The sequence below is a fragment of the Drosophila albomicans genome, chromosome 2R (genome assembly GCF_009650485.2).
Source record: "Drosophila albomicans strain 15112-1751.03 chromosome 2R, ASM965048v2, whole genome shotgun sequence".
NCBI lineage: Eukaryota > Metazoa > Arthropoda > Insecta > Diptera > Drosophilidae > Drosophila > Drosophila albomicans.
The window spans coordinates 35,172,661-35,195,185 of record NC_047631.2 but is presented as its reverse complement, the minus strand read 5'-3'; the positions used below and the strand labels follow the sequence as shown (position 1 = coordinate 35,195,185).

Sequence of the window (22,525 nt, the reverse complement as noted above, 5' to 3'; positions counted from 1 at the left end):
TATATAGCGTGATCCTATGGTCAACATATGCCTTACTCATCCGTCAATTATGTTGGTATGTTCCAAGTCCAATATCAAATATGCGATAAGCGCAATAGCTTTTTAGTCAGCATTATTTGTCTTGAAACAAACTAAAAAAAAAATCCAAAAAGTGTCAGATATAGAGAATAGTTTATCGGCAACCCAAAAGCATAGAATTTTCCATTTTTATGATGGAAATCAGGTTTTCCCCATTCTTTTTTTATATTTCAAATTAAAAAAGAAAACAATTAAGCTAGCAAAAAGAACTCACGTGTGTACTACTCTCGTGTATCAAATAGTTATTTAATATTTTTGTTTTTTATTTAAGAATAAAAATAATTTTCATATTCAACATAAATTAATATTTTCCAAAAGAAATTAATCTTTTTGATAATATAAAAAAAACTGTCTCATTTGTATTATTTAACTATCCTAATATTTGCACCAGCCAGTGTTGTACCCAGTATTTCTTGGTATTTTATATATATTTTCTACGCTTGCGCAGTATTAGCGCAGTATAGGTTTGTAATTGATAAATGCATTTTAAATGATCCCAAATCATTTTAATTATATTTTATAAAATATATTAAATGGAATTTAATAATAAAGCCTGATTAGTTCTTAGGTTATCAGTTTTAGAGTATCATTAATTTCTAATGCTTGATACGAAAAGTGTTATACTGGTCGTTTTGCAAACTGCTACAGCTCTCTTAGCCATATTTAACTTCGTGTTGTTGCCATGGCCATTGAGTAAATTGAGAGAAAGTTTTCGAAGTCCTCTCTTTTCCGAGAACGAATTGTAGAGCTCGTATGGCTTTTTGTTGTAGATAAGCATACGAGTAGCTGAAAACGAGGAGACTGTCGCTTCGGATGCGGCGAAAACGACTGACAATCTATGAGATTGCAGCCTCCACGCTATGTGTCAAGTTGGGAGCAAATCAGTTGGTAGATGTGTGGCGAACGTTGAATTTAACGGTCGGTTTGGCAGTGAAAGTGGCATGTTTACTCACTAAGTTATCAAAAGAAAACTTGACTAGTGTTTATAAAAATATCTATTAAATACAAGTGAATCTATTCTATGTATTGCTAATATTTTTGTTAATTGTAACAAGAAGGTAGTTGTGTTAACACGAATAACTAGAACGAAGGATACTTAAAACTCACATTTTAATAACAACTGCACTTCAAATTACTGGTAAATAATATTTATAATTTAATTCTGTTTTATGTTTAATTATGGCCGTTGCTTCAATTTTTTCTATCGAGGATATACCCGCAGTGTACTCTTGCAACGTATACGCAATCTTCCAAGATTGTGCTTTGTGCCTAACCTATATTGGTATTGTTATTGTTTCTCATGTTGTTTGCCAGCTAACTGACTGAGTGACTGAGATTCTTGCGCCATCTGCTCAGTTCTTTAGCGAGTTAACTTTATTGGTTTGTTGTGTGTTCCTTTCTTTCAGAGCTTTGTTTGTTCGGCTACTATACTTAAATGCTAAAGAGATAAAATCTTAAGAGAAAATGTTGTCGAACAATTTTTATTAATTTATATTATATGTTATCTAATAGTCTGACCATCTATATCTTGAAAGTTCCTGTTCCAGTCTCATTTTGGCATCATTTGGTCCTTGAATTTAAAACTTTCTGAATGGTTGTTGATTTATTTGATCTGAAGCAGACTATTGTTGTTTGTTGATGATTTCATTTGATTTGTGTGCTTCGCTTAAGTCAGCATTCGTTAACGAAAGGTTTTCCTTATATTTTAATTTTTTACTTTTTTAAGAGTTCGACACTGAAACTATTTTATTTTATTCCTCGAAAAGGTTCAGCAATCTATATATCTATTCCAATTGAAAAATGTATTTTAAGTAATATTTTAAGGTAATATTTTAACAATTTTAAGAGTAGTGAACTTAAACTCTTAAAATAGATTAAATAATTGTATAATATGTTATATAATTCATATAAACTAAACAATTTTTCGATAACTGTCAAGTGTTTATTAATATAGTTGGGATTACATTAAAATTAATTCCACTTAAATAAACACTAATAAGAAGTAATAAGTATGACGAGTTGTAACGACAGTAAAAGTATTTAATGCAAACACAAATAAAGTCAACAACAATAACAGTAATCTAACATTACCCAGAAAAGCGACTCAATTCAATTTTACTTACGTGGTGATGGGTACTTTAAGCCGCTTACAATGAAAGATACCACACACACAACATGAGTTATAAATTTCATTGAATTTACCACCAAAACAAAATCATTAACTTTGTTGTAAAACCAATGGGTGTAAGGGAACAGCAAATTTAATTTTGTTTTGGAAGCCGTCGGCGGCGCTTCTGGTATACTCAGAGAGCAGAGGACATAAACACACGCATATATGTATGTACATATAATATATACACACAATATGTACATCTCAATTTTCCGAATAGGTTCCTATATTTAAGGATAGCAACGAAGTGGAATTTCTATAACTGGAAGGAAAGTTAAAGTTAGATTAGCATTGCTTAATAAAAAGAGCATGAGGTTTGTGACTTTTCCACCCGTTTGCCTATGCCAAATACCAAATGATTTATGAGCGCGAATTATATGTGAGTTAAAGGTCTCGGAGACTTACTGTACTTAAAGCGGTAACTGAATATTGTACAAAAAGTCGGTGGTACTGATCCCGAGAACATAACAAATCGACAAAGAAGTTCAGCACAACATGGAAAAGACCAAAAAGTAAATTCAATTATACGTTTCACAACTCAGCATAATTTCTATCAAGTAGCCGTCGTTTTGAATCCCAGTCCCAGTTTGCTGGACCCTCAGTATATCACAAACTGATTATTTTTGTTGTGCTAGCGTCCCTCGTGTGTCTGCTTGTATTTCAGTTAGGTTTTTTTGTGTGTTTGAGCATTTGTGGGGGCAAGCCTAAAAGCGAGAAACAATAAAAAAGAAAAGCAATCACAAAAAACTTTCAAACCCTTAAAGCATACAATTTTTTGCCAATAACCTGCACAGATTAATGTACGTGTAATTTCTAAGCTCAGTGTATAGTATATAGATTAAGATATTTGTAAGTACATTCTCTCAAAATTTGTCTTTAATATAAAAACTCCTGGTAAAAGACATTTTATGATTTTGTGTATTCAACAAGTCGCCATTTTTTAAGATGACACGATTTCTATAAATGGATTAATGAAAGCTCAGATAGTTCATGCAGTTTTAACTGTTGTTAATACGGGAAACTATTAAATGAATTATTCCTTTGTTGGCTAAGTTTAGTATTGGATGGATTGAAAACATAAGCTTAATATTCAAACTGATCTAACGTAGCTTCTATGTGTGCTTACTGCCTCCTTCGCATTTTATTAAGCCACACGTAGCTATATTGAGATGCCACCTATAGAGATGGTGTAGCCCGCACAATTTAGAGTTTATTAAATTATGCTAAGATTTACTTATTTTTGAGCCTCTTGACGTTTTAATGATGAGCCCCCTCATCCATACTCTTCCTGTTGACTTGGACTAAATTAAATTATTATATTGCTCAAAAGCTTAGAAAATCCCTTCAATCAAGATTTCACGCAATACTCAACGCTCATTTTTGGCATACTTAAGTGGGGTTTAATAAGTTTATACCGTGTTGTTGCCTGAGAGTTGTGGGCTTGCTTACAACTGATAAATAATATAGCGTGTTGATTGAATATTTATGGATTGCATCTAAAACTTTGAAGTTTGAAAACACATAATTAGTCCATTGTGGATTCGAGCTGTAATCGCTAATCCTTAATCAAAGAAAGTATGGCATTTCATGTCATTGACAGAAAAATGAATTTTATTCATGATTTCGATATTCGATGCCTTCAAAAGGACAGTTGAAGCAATTTCTGAGCCCCAAAACCAAAACAATCATCAAATAGAATCATAAAAACAGTTAGCAACGACAATAAATTTGTTGAAACATCTATAAAACTGCGCTACGTGGCATCCGAGTAAGACATAAAAATTCTATCGAATTGAGTACCATATACATACAATTACATATATCTTTATATACTATATACACATATGAACATACCATATAAATATGCAAAGTGATGCTACAATAACGCTAAAATATTGTCTATAAATCCTCAAAATCAGCATTTGGTGATGTGATTTTGAAGTAACAAATTCTCAATTTAATTACATTTTTTTTAGCTCTGAAACGTGCAGAAGTGCACATGCAAATTATAATATTAATTTATTTTATTATCTCGTAATATAGCTATTATGCTTGAGAAAAATTAATGCTTTAATTGTACGTATATATGTTGATATATATAAAAAGCCACTACAGCAGCTACTTCCACCCACAAAACATTACAAAATATACAAATTGCGTACATTTTTCAGCGTGCTACATGAAAAATGTTTTCCAACTGCCCTTAATTTTTTTTTTTTTTTGCTACTGGGACTCCCCTATGAATTTGATAAGAGCAACAACAGTAGTTTAAGTACTTGACATGAAAATTTCTACAACACGCTTAATGCTGTGGTAGCAGAAGTGAGAAAACGGGCAGGGACTCTTGCCTTGTCTATCTCAAAGAACAAACTTATGGCGCAACACATGCGAAATTTTGTGTACCAGTGGCTATCAAGGCGATTTTCGTCCAGGCATTCAGCGGTGCCCGCTGATGATTATCATAAATGTCTAAAAAAAGAACAACTTGCGTGGTGCCAGTCGAATGGTAGTCGAAAGAAGCGTCGAAATCCACAGCAACAATATGGTTACTAGTGCCGCTCCCAGATAAATAATTTGCTGCCAGGCGCAGCTAATGACCAGCTTGTGTAAGTGCGAGGACAACAACAACAAAGGCATCAGCAACGACAACGACAACGACGATGACGACCGCAATGAAAAATCAGGACAGCAGTCGACAACCAAAAAGCAGCCAAAGCAACACCAACAATCACAAGTTTTACTACAAGTAAAATGATGGGGATGAATTCATCATGGAAACGCTCGCTTTGACTGCTTACATTGTACCATAGAGCGCCTCTTCTCTGCCCCCGTTCCATCTTTGTGCGCAAATTTAAAATAAAGTAACGATACAAAGTCCATAGAGTAAAGGGAGACAGTGGAAGATACTCGTAGCTAGAGAAACTGATGCGGCCTAGCTCGCTAATTTTATGCTCTTTTGTGATTTTTGTGCTTGCCGGCCAGTCACACCCTGTGGCCATGTTTAGCGTCAGTCGCTGCTCTCCCAGCTCCAGCTACCCCCACAAGCAAAAACAAACTTTGCGCGCTTTTGTCATTAGCGTTGATGTCAGTGACGTGGAGAGAGACACCCGGACCGCTGCCTTTTGCCAGCTTTTCATGTGTTGCGGTCGCTATTTGTTGTTGCGTTTTGGTTTGTGGACCCGCCAGTTTGGTTACTTTTAATGAGCGGGGCGGAGCGAGGCGGAGCGAAACGCTGGCATGTTTTAGGCACTCATTAAGTTGTGGTAATGTAGCTTTATTTTTGTTCACTTTCAGCTGACTCTTTGTGTAATGAAAGTGAATTATTCGTTAAAAAAATCTTTTTTGTGTGACCCCCTTTTAGTAGCATTAGATAAGTTTGGTATTAAAGTACGTAATACTCTTATGTACATATAAGTGCAACCAACATGACATTAGGTTAAGCAATCATTTTTAATTCTATGCATACACAAATAATTTATAAATTTGTAAATCGTTCCCTAGAACATACGATATGTATGTTATCAGAAGTTGCGAAATCTAAATTATCAAAAGCTTTGACCAAATGTCAACACCCCAGGTACCACTTTTAAATAATATAGCTTTCGCTCAGAATTCGAATTCTCTAGTTTCCTTGTTTCTTCTTTGATGATGTCCTTGTCGACACATGTATGTAATTTTGTTGATATAACAAATATTAGTCACACACACACACACACACACACACACAGACACACCAATCACAGTTCAAAATCTAATTTTTCTTAGCTTTTTAAGCTTTGCGCATAGTCTAATGAAGAAATTGTACAATTACAAGCAAAACATAACGTCACATTATAGGGAACGTATTCAGGTCAAATCTGAAGTGAATTTAGATATCTATGAGTTCATGATTTACTAGAAAATATTTGGCAAGTTTATTAAAGCTTGTAGTAAGTTACGAAATATACGAACTTCGACTGACTCCGCAGGAAGTGCGCACTGGCAGCCCGAAACTGACAAATGCTAACGCTAACTCACTCAACTCCACGCTTTGTGAAATAAAGCAAAAAATAGAAAAAATTCTAGGGAGAAAGTTTCAAATTTTGTTTTGTATGTGTTTAAGTTGTATGCTGTATCCTTGTGGAATTTTGTTGTATTATTTTCATATTTGTTTGGATCCAATTGTGGTGGATATTAGGAATTAAAATTTGGTTTTATTTAAAATATATTTTTAAGTTCAGAAGGTTTTATTTAAATAACTATTTATCAGTAATTGAGATAAGTTTAAATGTGAATGATGGCTTTTGATTATATTAAGGCAATAATTAACAACGATTTTCTTATGTGCTAATAATCTTCTAGCTTTGAACTGAAACTCCCTCGCTTCCGAATTTCATTTTGTTTCTCTCAATCTCCTGCTCTAGAAGCTGATTCATGTAAGCACTGCCAGCAGATAACTTATTCATACACCAGCAAGTGTCGTACATAGATACACCTTTGGGAACAGCAGGAATGATTCTGCCTAACACTTGGCTATCAGCACTATGGCAGCTAGTCCATGAGGAACTGTCAGTGATGGTGATAAGTGTGATTTGATACTAATGTCGATGCTTTATGGTGATGATGATGTTTGTCTGGGTATTGGCAAACTGGATTTGATTGAACACAACAATTTTAAAATTGCTAAGCATAATACTCATACATGTAGGAAAGTCACACGTACATGTTACGTGCTGCCATTTTGGCTTTTGGCAACGAGCAAGTAAAAATTTAAGCAGTTGGTGTCCTGGTGTCGGCTCCAATCAATAGAAAGTATTCCGTTTGTATTTGTATTTGTGTTTGCATGTTTGAAGAACATCTCACATTTCGAGCACATTGCTGTTAAATGATTTTTAGTAAAAATCGAGAAGACACATTCAAGTGGCTTCATCGACATCGTCCTCCTTATTGTGGATTGAGGGGCTTCCACCCAGAACGTGATTGCTCAACTCTCGGCTTTGCCTATCAATGATTTGGTACGAGTAGCTTGTCGAGTTCGAGTATGACCCTCAAGTAATTTCCATTAAGTAAGTGTTTTCGCCACTTATATTGAAATGCATTCGAGTTGTCGGATCAGAAATAAAAATACTGTTAAACAGGAGCATTAAAAGTATTGTTCTTAGAGTTCAAATAGTTTCTCTAAAAAATATAGTATGTAAAACTTTATTCCAGAATTATAATTTTATTACTTATAAAGTTATAAAGTTATGATGCAGATTTTTGTCTATTGGCAATTTAAGAGTTCGTTTTGATATTAGTGCCACAGACCCATCTTTGACGAATAGATTTTAGGGTCATATTGGGTCTCGTTATATTTTTGTGTCGCCGCTGTTTCTTACACAATTTTCTGAACTTGTATTATCATTGTTGAATTTTGTGAGCCGAATACTTCAACGTACTTGCCATTGTCCTGCTGTCAACAAAATACCAGCTGCAAACGCAGCTGCAAAGCACTTGATGAAATACGAGGGCGCATGCAGCGTTCTCGTTATGTTTATGTCGTCGACAACAAAAGAAATTAAATTGCTAACACTGAAATTCAATTGGTCACACTCAAAAATTTGTCAAAACAGCAGTCAAACGAGGAGAATTGTGTACAAAATAAAAAGCAAAGCGAAAATTTAAAAGACATATTTTAAAGCATATTTTGTTTCTGTTTCGAATTAGGTAAACTAACCGATGTATATTAATGCGCTCTTCGATACACGATCATTTTGATTTTAATAGAAATATTATGCATCGTCCATGCTCATATTAATATAATAATCCGATAATTTCTATATCATATTGAACTGATCTTATAGCATAGAATAGGTAATTTTATGAACTGATATCATAACAATGAAAAGGTAATTTTAATAGAATTACTTTTGTATTCATTTTCCGTATTTTTTTTGTTTGTTTAAAACACTTCATAATAAATAATTTGTTATATACATACATATGTGCTCAAATTATCAAGCGCTCTGTCAAATGCTTATTATTCTCAACCGAACATAAGAACGACTGACTGTCTGTCTAGCACTCATATAAACACTCTTTATTATTCTTAAATAACACGTGTCGCGTCTGTCAAGGGGTAGTGAATAGCATAATAAAATTGCTAAGTGCATGGGCATGTTATGGCGTTTATATGTTCATATGTACATATGTATGTTCCTATGTCTGCTTTATACTTACACATATTATGAGCGAAATTCCGTTGTGATTGGCTGTATGCATGTGCTGCATTTTTAGATATTTTATAGATAGAGGTGGGCAAACAAGCATAGCTCTAAGAAGACTGAAATTGAGAATCATTGTCAATGTCAAACTTTGAAAATAAGCCACATATGGATTGTTAGGTATATAATTTAATATTCTGGATATACGTACTAGTAAGATACAGAGAAGAACAAAAGAAATGTCTGCTTGGTAAATGCTACATATGGTATAAGGTTGCCACTAAGAGAAGCTTCACGAATAGCTGCAAATTATATGGGAACTCCAAAAGTGGAATGCAGTATCATATAATTTGTACAGTACTGAGTAAAGCTAATTAGCGACCTTTTACCACTGTTATTGTGTTTATAAACGGTAATAAAAATGTAGGCATGTATATAAAACATGAAAAAAATAATTGGATACCCATTTTATACAAAACGTACTCTGAAGTATGAAGTATGTATTGTAAAACAAAAGTTTCTCTATTATTCATTAAGACTCAGAATAACTGAACTTACCCCTTTTAGAATGTTGAGTGTTAATGACTACTACTATAGGGGTAAAAACCATTTCGAAAGAACACATATTGCTGTTGTTTGGGATTGTACTTGTAGAGAGTTACAGACTTGTATTTTCACTTTGATGTTGCCAGCTTATTATTTATTATTGTTTGGATAACATGCCTTTGTTTAGTCCTATTCAAGTTTAGTCATCTTGAATATCGAAGCACCAGCAACATGTTTAGCAACACCTAAAGTGTTGCTGGGAGTTTATGTTGCGAAACATATGCACAGTGCTAATTTTGGAATTGTTGCCCACCTACAATTCATATTTTTGGGGTGTGTTTACGAAGTCTTCATGTTCTCTGAAGCAAACAATTTTTAGTTGCTTGACAACTTGCCTTAGCTTCACTTTAGGGACCGGCATACTGTCTACAACTCGTAGCGGGCATTCGTTCGACGTAATATTATTTCTTGACGATAATAATAAAGCAACAGTGTTTATACTTACACTTGCAGTATATTTTTGTCGTCAACAACTGGATGTGCACAGATTAATAGGAGGCTATTAACCGAAAACCACAACAAAACGATTCTGTGCCACATAAAACTATTTTCAATGGATTACAGCAATGGTAGTGGACGCATCACTAGTCAAGAATACTTGTGCTCAACCCGGAAATTTATACGCATGTACTCTGTATACTTGTATTGAAATCAAAATCTCGAAAAGTATTTAATACTGCAATGTTCTTGAAAAACTAAATCTAAAGTGCAGATGAATAAGTTGTTCAACAGTCGCACAAGACATTAATATCGTACTCCCCAACCACAAATTGGAAACAGTCTCTATGCTCTGGTCGGTAAACGGCGGTGTGAAGTTGAAGTGTTTATTGAATGTGCCACAAATGTTGTCTAAACGCGTATGAACAAAATTGCCAGACCCCTCGATTATGCTGGCTCGACAACTGGCCACCAAGTCGTCAACTACGGCGCATAAAATGATGCCGCGAATAACTTATACAACCATACGACATGGATTTCTGCAGTCAAGAAGGCGATGCACAAACGGGTGGGCTGCTCAGGCCATAGGTTGTTGGATCTCGCTGGGATTTGTTCTGATGTTCATTCTGTCGACTGCGGGTAAGTGGTTTTGTATACATATTTGTACTGTTAATTCATACTGTATGGTATAAGTTTTAAACAAGAATTCCCTCTGTTCTATAAATCTATGTATGTATGTATAATTGTGGAGACAAGTGTGCGCAGCAGTGAATTTTCTAATCAAATTATATATTAAATTTGGAATATTAGCGAAAGAGAATAGAAGATATGTTCTGTTAGCAATAGATGGTCGATTTTAAAAACAATGTAGTACACCAAAATAAATATAATTATAGTGTTGGCAAAAGTAGAAAGTGTTATGGCGTGGCAGATGACAGTTGAAATATCATTCTGACCGTAATAAAATACAAATAAAATGACATCAATGAAGATGATAGCGGCGAATAGTACAAGAGACTTACGAGGTAGATGAAATCTACTTTAGAGCAAGTGACATTAAAAGCGGCAAACCATTAAAAGGATTGACAGACGGAAAAGGGGAACCTAAGTCTGTAGCCTAGCATGGCAGGCAATCAAACAGTCCAACCAACCAATAGACTGATAGATAGCTATTGTGGGGTGTGTAGCAAGATGTTGATGGCATTCCGTTGGCGAAGCGAAATCGAAACAGAACTTGAAATCAGAGTTGTATTGAGTTCCTCACAAGAGCTCTTCTTGTTATTATTGTGCTAATGTTGATGCTAAATGCTTGTAAAATGTTTTTATGGCATTCATACCGCGTCTACGTTGTCAGGCTCTTTGTACTAAGACTACTTAAATACTGGCCGTTCCTTAACTATAGCTATTGGCCTGGTTGTTTGAACATAACTAATGAAGAGCTGAAGAACCATTTCATTGAACAATGGGGTTTGTAGAGAATTTGATTTCAACCTATTTATTTATTTATTTCCTTGAAAGTGACAATGTTTATTGCAATGCTTTAAAAGTTTTTTGTTGAAGCAGACATATAATAACTAAGAGTTTCTAGTTTTTATTTTCTTGTCGAAATCGGAAACGTGAAAAATTTTATTTCGCTAAGCAATTAATTTTCATAGTTTTAATCCATTTTGCAGTACTCAATGGTAAATGAATATACTGTCAAAGCCCCAGCAGTCAGTAGTCTCTTTCAATTTAGCATAAAATACTTGATTCAATATATAAATAAAATAAATAAATGAAAATAGCAAACTATAATTTAACACAGTTTTTCTTCACGAAAAACAGAAGCTGGTCAGTGACATTGTCAAAACGATTAAATATCTATAAATATTCAATTGTGTGTGGTCGGCGGTTAAAGCAATGTTAAAACCTAAATGAAAAACACAGTATTTGAAATTGCATTTATCAAACATATAATTTGAATTGTAAAATAATATTGATATAAAGATAACGAATTGAAAAAACATATCATAACTAATCGGGTCTTTGGAACGTGAATTTAAAGTAGATTGCTACTTGCCAATATTATACACAGTATGCAATCAATGCAATTTAGGAGTGCGGCCGATTATTTATTATTAATCAAATTTGTAATCTATTGTTATTGTTTTGCTTTCGTGAAGCCTTCTGAATTTTCCTGTCGCGCTAACGGTTGTTTGTCTTATCGTAAAATGCAATTATCTAGCACAAAAATCGTACACAACTGGGTTATTAGAATTGCAGTAACAATTACACATTAAAGTATGTATACTTAAAATAGCGAACACACAAAAGTCAGCTAAAATTTCATATGCTGCAAAAGTTGTCACCATCAATGGAATGTTTTTACATTCTGTGTGTTGTGTTCCCATAATTAACTTATATTGTACATTAGCAACAGATTTTCCTTATTAACGAGTGTGCGCTATGCTTTCAGTGGTGCCAGATCCGCTCAGTACCCAGTATCATCCCCTTGCCGCGAAGAAACCGTAGTTTGCACGAGGCACACACTTATCTTTCAGCAATGCCATTGAGTTTATTTATTTTCTGTTTGTGGTTGCCTGAGAGCCTAGGGGAGGGAATGGGGAATTCATTTGTGTGGCTGCCAGCACATAATTTATTTATCATTAGCGTAATTTGGCAATGCTGGAATGTTCTGCTCCAGTGTGAGAGGCCTGCAAGATTTCAGTTAAATAGTTGAAATAATTTGGTCAATTAGGCATATGCTTGAGGTTATAAAGAGCAAGGAGATACGTTCGAATATTTGCTTAAATCTAATAATAGAAGATTATATTATATATTGTGCAATATACAAACCTGAACGCATCCTTTGCATTTTTCTTCACTACGCATTTATTTTTCCTTGGTTTACGGGATTTCATCCTATATTTATAGAGTCGCGTTCTGATGCATTCAACCATCTGGAAGTTCAATATTTCACGTTTAATTAAGCTGCAATAGCAAAGACTAAAAAACAATATTAAATGAAACTGAATAAAATCACAAAATAGCAACTGCGACACAAAAATGTTATGACTGCCACTTCCATTCCTCAACCAAAAAAAAAAAACGGTACAAAAATAGAGCTGGGCACAGAAGCTAGCCGTGGCCAAAATGCAGAAACCGCAGCAAAACCACGGTAAACTTTGAACAATTACAAAAAAAAAAGTAGTGACAACAAAGTAAAACAAAAACAAAATACTAAAAACTACTATGGTCAATAAATCTGCAATAAGAGGCGTCGAAAAACTGCAACAACTTTTCGAAAACCAGTAACTCAAATGTAGGGCGTTTGCATAAACACATTTACACATACAACAATAATAACTAATAAGACTCGAGCATACTTTTAAGGCATATTTTGGCTAAGAATCAGCAAAGTGCACTAGAAATTGGTAAAACAACGAGTACAGGAATACAAATAAACTGAACTAATGGCAGTAAAGCGTACTTTCATAATTTAATTAAAATTAGGATGGTATATGATGGGCAAATTGCAAATTTCTTAATATCAAAGGAGAAGTGTTCAATTTAAAACACAAAGCTTAAAGGAAATTGAAGATCTCTCATTGTCTTTCTCCCTAAAGATGAGTAGCAGTGAGTCATACACACTCATCTCTATCTTTCCTAACCATATTGGGTATTTTATTATTTTAATAAGTATAAAATTAATTTTTGAAAATGTATATACCTTAACATGAATATATGTTTTAAGCTCGTTCCTTTAATTCATCAAAATAATGGAGATTGATGCCAAATACAAACTTGAATAACTGAAACGGTAAAAAGTATCATTTTTGTAGACTTTCGGTAGGAATTCTATTTTGTGATTAAACGTATAAGATAAGATAGTCTGTGAAGAGCTTTGCGAAAATAATATGGTGTAAGGTCTGCTGACATAAAAACAAACAAAACAAAACTTTACAAAAAGCTACATTTGAGAGAAAGATCGCTGGACTTAGATAACAAAATGTTAGTTTGCTCTTAACTTGTAGTATTCATTATTGTAAACACATATCCATATGTGGGAATGCATGATGGCAAGAAGAGCCTGTTCACAGAAAAAAAAGATACGTAAATATGAGCATGGAGTACATATCTAAGTATGAATAAAGACCAAAATGTACGAGCACGAGCACGACTATAGAGCTCATGAAATGGAAACTGGTAAATAGCAAATATAAAAATAAGCGTGTGTTTTGTCACCATCGCAATGTCACCGCCAGATACTTATACATACATTCGTATGCACTTATGTGTAACAACTTACATACAGAAAGAAGGGTATCTGCACATAAATATATAGGTAAATATTTGTCTGTTTATTTTTATATAAATATGGCTGTGTCTGTGCGCAAATCCCTTGTCTGTTTCACAATATTTACACTGTTATCCCTTTTGTTTTATTTGCTTAGCTCTTCTGTGTAAAGAAAGACTGTCATAAGACAAACGAGTAGCGCAAGGATTTTAGGTTGAGAGTTGTGTGGACTCCTCTACTAACAAGCTCTCCATAGAACATAATATTTAGATTTATTTTATTACATATTATTTTTTCATTAAACTTATTTCTTTTATTTTTTCTCGGTTTGATTGTCTTTCTCTATTGATTTTAAATGTGACCAGTTAAAAAGCTAATTGTGATATTAATATAAAATTGAATCGGTCAATCTTTAAAAACCCTTATGTACGGGATTTCCTAATATTTTTCTATAAAATGAAGTCAAAATATACACATAAAAAATTGTGCCATGTTCTGGTGTTGCAGTATTTCCCATATTTTAAGGTGTGAGCTCAACCAACCGTTCAACAATGAGTAAATTATGTTGGCGTGAGCTTTGTTATTATTGAGCTGATGAGTTTGAGACATGGTTAGATAGTTGGGCTTGGCCAACCAACAAACAGGACTGGATTACGCTTTACCGCATTAACATCTACAAACTGAATCGTACCATACTCAATACCTAACCACAGTTCTTCAGAGCTAGAAGAACTGCGTAGTTTTGAATTTATTTTAATAACATTTTTCTGAGATATGAGTTTCTCTCAATATACAATTATATCATCATGAAAACGAGAATTTACCAGAGAACTTAGCCTTAGTTATAGAGTAAATACTATTCGACTTCAGCATGCCATATACCTTCATAAAAGACCATATAACAATGTATCGGTTTGTTTCACGTAGTGGGTAGGGCCTTGATTTATAGCTTTGAATGTTGCTTTTTGCTTTTCAATGTTAATTAAATTGTTTTGGGTTGTTGTGAGTAAGGATATGTGCAAGTGGATGATGTTAAATGCATTGCTCATGTTTTCGAGTTTCAAATAAGTAAATATTCCGACTGACTACCTGTTTCCTTATTACTCACCGCTTAAGGTAAACAAAAGAACTTCATTGGCGCTTGTACCGATTACATCTGCTTGTGCTGGACCTAAATGCTGTTGACGTAGCCAAGAAGAACCAGGAGCAGCAATTGCAGCATACGCTTATTAGAAATTCCATTACATGTTGCATACTTATGTGCGTTGGTAGCCTCATCTGCAAACATACTCGTAAGCTAGCAAAAAGTGTTGTCTTTGTCCACACCTAAATAGAAATGGGGAAGGTGCAGTTGAATCTACCAGGTCCATACTTGTTGGTATTCAGCGATGCTCTCCCGCTGAGATTTGCATTCAAGCTTTCAATGTCCTTTGTAATTTGTAGCGAGACCGGACAAATGATGAAACAATGTTCTTTTGAATTGTGTACATACTTATAGAAACATTCATGTTCTTTAGATTAGCTTTTCAATGAATCTGCCCCAACAAATATATTTTTCTTAGAAGGGGGTTACAGCATAGCTACTGCCCAAAATGTAGACATGTAAAATTCCATTGCTGTAAGAATAAAGGGACAAATTATAAATTTGAGTGACAAAAAGTCAATACATATTTTTCTTAAAAATGTGAATGACTACTGCAAATTCCATTTATAACAAATAATTAGCAACCCTTACATACAGACAAACGATAAACTAATTGAAAGTAAAATCGCTTTCTGTTTAATCCCGCTTTTGATGATGGTCAACTAGTATTGAAGTCCATTTATATATGTATATTGAATATACGAAAATATAAAAATATGCAGACATTACCTGATAAACAAGCAACTCCCAAAGGTAATTTATTCCACGGTGCAACAATAACATTTTATTCGCTTTGGGAAAGATTCACACACCGTCTCTACAGAAACTCAGTTCTCGAAGGACTACAACAAAACCGCAAATGATGTGTCATTATTCTTAAGTGAACAGCGGCATGAAATGTGACCCAAATAAGATATAAAAATTTTTTTAGTGCCTTGCTTCAAGCTTTAAGCACCCCAACGGCGTTCAACGTCGACTCGTTGTGAATTATGCTACATATTTGTTGACAAACGACTTTCAAATGGAGGACATAAAACCAAAAATTAGCGTTGATTGTTTGGCAATTAATAAAACTTGAGGGATCCATTCGTATATAATACAGAAACTATTCGTTGGTGATTTTGTGACATACGAGTTTGGTGAATTAACAATGAGTTATAGAATAATATTCAAGTTGTGACAAACGTGGCAAACTATTTTGTAGTACACAAGTTAGTCGTAGGACCTAAAATTAAATTTAAAGTTTAACTTTTTAAGTGCGGTTAGTTTCAGTTTTAGACATTTTCTAGAAATGAGAAACTCACAATCACTAATACATATTTGCAACTTTATGTATTCTTGATAAAATGTGTAGTACTCACAATTTTAGCTGCCTTTCTAAAATAAAATAATAGTTTCCACCATTTTGTTCTCGTTATTTTAAAGATAATATTAATATTATTTCTTAAAAGGATGAGATTCAAAATGAAAGAATAATGAATTGGTTATTCAGTATCTTTTAAATTATTAAATATTTTAAAAAAATCTAAAGATTAAGCAAATGAAGATAAAACACATTTAAGTTTTTTGTTGTAGTTTAAAGGAATGACTCGACTTAATTTTTAAATGATTAATCATTTCAGATATTATTGAGTGTTCGCTACGGAATGTCAATTTAATTATTGAACCACCAGCGGTTCGACGTGGCCAGCACGTTATCCTGCGCTGCATGTACGATCTAGAGGGTGCTCCGCTTTACTCAGCCAAATTCTATCGTGGTCAACTGGAGTTTTACCGTTATACACCTGGCGAGTTTCCCAATACCAAAGTATTTCCGTTTCCTGGTATACACGTTGATGTAAGTAACAGCCAATATTATTTAAAGAGCATTTCGAAGCACAATAGTTTCATTATTAATATTACTAAAATTACTAACATTATCTGTAAATTGAAATGTCCATCCGCCAAGCTCCGATTTTAAGATGAGTTTTCGTTCATAAGTCTGTCACCCAGTTGTGACGGCTGGATGCTGTTCCCTTCCCAGCTTTAATTGCGTGCACACTACGTTTATGTACGATATTGTATATTTTATAACTTTTTGTTCATTTATATTCAGCTTAAAGGGTTTTTGTTATTGTTGGGCATTCAAAAATTCCATTTTATGTAAAGGCTTCAATCTGCATATAAGTCCGAATACCAGGACGCATCAACGCGGCTCCTTGCTAAATATTTTCATTTAAATTGTTACGTGCGACCAAATTTTGTTTATTGCTTTTATACCATCGCCTTTGTAAATCAAGACTGAAATATCCATGTGGATAATAAATATATATATATGAATAAACGACTAGTCTGATGCATTATTCTCAGCTAATCATATATGTGTATATTTCTTTTATTTTGTTACCAGGTTACCAGTTCCAATGCCACCCAAGTTCTTATTCGCAATGTGGGCTTCGGACTGTCTGGAAACTTTTCGTGTGAAGTTACTGCCGATGCTCCACTTTTTTCTACAGCTACTGCCTTGGGTACTATGCAAGTTGTGGGTAAGTAACAATATCTACATTATTAAATCATTACATTAAATATTCTTAAGTCGCTTATTTATGTATATTAAGGCATTTATTATTTCTCAGTCGTAAGTGTGTAAAACAAATAATATCCGCATCTACGTTAGTCTGGATTCAAACTTGCATATTAGAGCAGTTCATCGATTCGCGATTTCTCTCTGATTTTCTGAGAAGATTTCCTTAACTTAACTTACTTATCTTGTGCATTTTTAATGTTTGTACCTTAACATGAAAGCAGTCTGCTGTTAGCAAAGTACAAGTATAGTATTTAATACAGCATTTGGCTTGCTTAATTGTCTGGTTTTACTAAACTGACGTCGTGGGATTAAAACTTTGATCAAGAATTTGATTTAAATTTTTGGTATTTCCAAAGTGTAATTTACCCTTTGGAGCGCAGTTATTTAAGTTTCCTTAAATGCTTTGTTACTTAATTGGCTTGTGTTGTTGCTGTTGCTACGACTTATACATTAATATAAGTTAAGCCATGGTGACTTATTCCCTTTTAGGATTCACGTGAACGTGAATTTATATTTCAGTAATATTGCTTAATAATATATAATAATATTATATTATCAATATTTCAGAGGACCATAAATCATAAATTTCAGCTATAACTGATTTCAAAATTAATATAAAAAAAACCTTTCACCTACTAGTATTGTGGTACTCCTTTACTTAATTTTCACTGAGCATTTATACATTTACTTTGATAACAATATTCTAATAAGATACAACATCAAGTTCGTCAAATGTTGTCATAGTATCTTTCATCAAAATAATGTGCGTTGAAAGAGTGAAGACAAGCAACCTAATTTATTCTTGACTGCAAAGTCATGATTTCATTAAGTCGAAATGTTTAGTTTGGAATGCGGCTAGAAATCAGAGTTCATAGCACATATTCTTCAAAGTTTGCAAATAGTTGATATTTTGAAGGTTCAAGCGTTAACAACTTAATAGCGTAGAGGTCAAAAAGCACCCTACACAATAGTCAGTTTGCCAAGTGTAAAGTAGGCTGGTCACTTGCTAAATTAATCTTTAAACTTGTCCTCACTGCTGACCCTCATTAAGAACTGCAAAGCCGAACGACGTTAGCGTTATAAAAGGTCAAAATCGTAAAAAGCCGCAGCATCTAAAGAACTAGTTGGGATTAAATGTCTGTGCTGGTGCGACGCCAGGATTAGAAAACGAGTTGCCTCAAGCTATGCAAACCCAGCCCAGAATCTCAGAGAACCCCTTGTGCATGGAAATTACTTTTTTCATTAGACTCTTTGTTACTGTTGTTTTTGCTTTTATTTTTAACTTTGTTGACTTAATTAAAAGTTGAGCAAAGTGCTGACTGTCAGCGTGATTGGTGTTCAAGGTCTGAAATATAGGAAGTTTCACTAATTCACTTATTTTCCATTTAATATTTTTAAATTGCCCTAATACAAATAAGTTTCCTTCAACTATTGACAAATGTAATATATTTTTCTATTTCTTAAGAGCTCCCTGACAAACGACCTCAGTTATATACTGAGTATACCAGGTACGAACCAGGCGATGTACTACGTGCTAACTGCAGTACACCCCCCTCGCGCCCACGTGCTGAACTTACATTTACAATCAACAATATGGTGGTAAGTTGTGATTTATTTATTGATATAATTCTGTCAAATATGGTCTGATCAAGCCAATTCAACCCGTGCATTCAATGCTTATACATATGTGCAGGCCTAAAAAATGAGACTTCTATCTTTACTATCCGATTGTAAGAAATTTTGGAATTACTAATCATGTCCTTAATTTGTTGTTAGTATATATACTATCAAAAATGAATTTATTGTGTAAAATGTAGGATTAAGTTTGTGGAATAATAGCTTCAGCACAGGAATAAAGAAGTTTCTTCAATTAAAATCATATTGGATTACCAATATCAGCAATACTAGATACTAGCAAGGGATTTTTAAATGTGTCAATGACAATAAGCAGGGTTGACAAAAATGTAATATAAAACGATGCCACACATATACACTCTCAAGCGGAAGATATATTACAATTACCGATCACAGCAAACAAATGAATATTTCATGCTGTGAGTAAGAAAAAGGGCAGAGTCAGAAAGAGAAATACACTTTGTAAGCTTCAAGCTTCATAGCAATCTACTGCACGCAAGGAAAAATTTTCGGTAAAGGTACTGTGCTAAGGAGTCCTAGTGGCATATGGAGCCTCAACAGAACTTTATGTTGACAAAGTTTATGCGGTAAAAAGCCACATCAGTAATTTGCAAAGCACACACAAATACTCATACTCACACTCAGCATCTATACACCCTTGCCGTGACATATGCGCCCTGGGTAAGGGGTGCTGTGGCTTCGTTTTCGGCTGGCTGCTTCCGTCGAGCCAGACATTAATCATTTGGCATGTAAATTGCCAATTAATAACTGCTGCATGTCATTTGGCTTGAAAATGTTGTGTAGATGCGAAGCCAACGAACCTAACTATACGCATTGCCAATTTCTAGGCGCATTTGCAATGACCCATTAATGAAGACAAATAGCACTTGAGCCATGTTAAATTTAGCGGAAAATTGAAAAAAGCTTCTCTCTGTAGGTTTTTCATCTGGTGGCTTTCTTGCGCAAAAGTTTTTGGCAACATCCTGAAGATATTGCAGTGCCACAATTTTGTTTGTTGTCGATACGCTTGCAATGTATTGTACGCAAAGCATATAAAACATAGTTATGGAATGGATTGCAATGTCTATTGGTATATTATGTATGTATAGGCTGCGTCATCAAGTATATCCAATGAATTGTGAAATTGTTCAAACTGAACTTAATAAAATCGGCAATCAATCCGTCGCAACGGTCAGACAAAACGCATTTCCGTTAAAATATGAAAATATTATCTTTTTATTATTATCATTTTTGTTGTTGTTGTTTTTCTTCCCAATTATATTGCCGAGATAGATCTTGATTTCATAAAAGAATATTCGATTACTTGTCAAATCTTGGCCAAATCCGCTCAAACAGTGTAAATTAATTTATAGATTGATCGTTCAAAACGTCCTCGTAGTAGGTAGGCTGAAGATATCCTGAAATTAGCTATTTTCGCATGTTGGCTTTTGCCTTCCGGCTGATAATGTAAAAGTGTTTGATTCTTAGTTGCTCCCATATGTTTATACATATGATTATATGTATGTATGTTTCAAATATAATAAAAGAACTATCAAATAAAATGAAAGTTAGCCTAAAATGTTGCGTCTAAATCAAGTAAAATGATTTAAATTGCAAAACTTTCATTAATTTGTCGTTTGTTGCCGAGACCATATTTTCGATTTATCCGTTGGATAGTTGCTGCCAGCCAGTGCGACTAATGTGCGCAATTGTAAGGAGCTTTTTACTTAAGATTTTTACTTGCGTTGTACTACTTTAGATGTCTGCTACTATTTGCTGCATTACATTAACACAGATAAAGTTCCTTGATACATAATTTTCATGCATACAGAAATAGCCACCAGGCTGAGCCGCCTGGATTTTGTGCACATGTGGCGGAGCCTCTGTTGCCAGTTTCTGTCGTCTGTGCCAACTTGCAAAAGGCGACAAGATGTTAGCTGGCAAAAGTTTTTTTTCTTGTCCGAGCAAACAAATGTAGTATGGGCACTAAGAGGGTAAGCGTTGCCAAATGTTGTCGTTGTCTGAGCTCCTTAAAATATGCAAATGCATTTGCAAGCGCTGAATAAACAGGCACGGTCCTCAAATTATATTCTCTATTTTTTCATTTCTTTCTTTTCACTCTGCAGATCTCAAGCTCGGAGTCTCAGTTTATTCGAACAATTGATAATCTAATTGCATCACGCATTTCCCTGAAGTTGCAGTTGCAGGGTGTACACTTTTCCAGTGCAAACTCAGGCGTTTATAGTGGTCGATATGGCTTGAACTCGATATATAGCCAAGACACTCCCATGTATGTACCTAATCCAGGTGGCCTGATACTACGTTGCACAGCACAAATTGCCGATTTATATCAGGAATATAAGGATATTGAATTGGGTACACCGCAAAGAGATCCAGTTCCCGCACGTGGTAAGTTTGTATGTTTAAAATGTGATATATACAAATAATTTCTAATTTATTTTTTCTTTCTGTTCTGTTCTTTCTAACTACAGTTACGCATTCTTCCGGTTCAAGCATGAAAAACTTCATTAGCTCCTATTTCACAACTTCGGCTGCTCAACGTTGTCATAATGATGCATTGTTGACATTTTTGATTTTAGCAATAGCTACGTACCTTATGACTGGTTCCATAAATAAAGATATAACAAATTCGATTTGTTCTTCATCCCTGAACTACAGAGATTCGGGTCACATACTCGTACCTCGAAATTGCGGCTGATGTGAATTGCCTGGCTTGTTTGTGGAATTTTCACTTAAGCTATTGCTACAGAAATCAGGAAAACCTCTATGCGAGCAAAGCGAAATAGTTTAGTTATTTAGTGAATACAATTAAGAAGACTTATTGAAATAAATGTAGCCAGTTTTAGTTTGACTTTATTAGAATTTAGAATATTTTTTGTTTGTTTATTGAAAATGGTTTTTGAAAAGACGTTTTTAATGTGGTGTGTAAGCTAATGAGTTTAAAACTTAAGTATTTTTAAGAAAATATTTCAATTTAACATAGGAAAATGAAGGAATTCAAGGCATTCATTTAAATAGTTTATGTTAGACACGCTAAATAATGAAGAAAAAATGTAATAAAGTAATAAATAGACGACAAGAAATGTAAAATATATTAAAATAAAATAATAATTGATTAGAATCGAAGTAAAAATGTGAAATATTCGCCTAGTAATGTCGTTTGTGAATGTCAGTCAAATTGAATAAAATAATAAAAGAAAGTGTTACTCTATATACCAATTTGAAGAAGTGAATTGCTTGTAATCTTCTTTTTAGTTTTAAGAATCCAGCTTTTTCTTTTGTATATTTGTATTGCAACATTTAATGAACTCTGTAAAAAATGATTTCATATTCCCTTGGCAAATATCAAACATTATCAGTAAACACAGTTGGGTCATACAACTGTGCTTAAAGTAAGTATATTTCGTAT

General features: G+C 34.0%; 1 protein-coding gene across 1 annotated transcript; it reads left to right on the top strand.

Moving 5' to 3' along the window:
• The first annotated feature begins 957 nt into the window (after positions 1-957).
• Positions 958-22,347, top strand: LOC117575101 (uncharacterized). The gene is made up of 7 exons (XM_034259202.2): positions 958-1,216; positions 9,490-10,113; positions 16,517-16,731; positions 17,284-17,419; positions 18,926-19,059; positions 21,222-21,504; positions 21,588-22,347. Exons 2-7 carry the CDS (start codon positions 9,924-9,926, stop codon positions 21,812-21,814), a joined length of 1,185 nt encoding a protein of 394 aa, XP_034115093.1. The 5' UTR covers positions 958-1,216; positions 9,490-9,923; the 3' UTR covers positions 21,815-22,347.
• The last annotated feature ends 178 nt before the right edge of the window (positions 22,348-22,525 follow it).

Coding starts and splice junctions, on each gene's coding strand:
- LOC117575101 (XM_034259202.2), top strand. CDS start 9,924: ATGCTGGCTCGACAACTGGCCACCAAGTCGTCAACTACGGCGCATAAA. Junction 10,114..16,516: donor GTTCATTCTGTCGACTGCGG/GTAAGTGGTTTT, acceptor TAATCATTTCAG/ATATTATTGAGTGTTCGCTA. Junction 16,732..17,283: donor TTCCTGGTATACACGTTGAT/GTAAGTAACAGC, acceptor TTTTGTTACCAG/GTTACCAGTTCCAATGCCAC.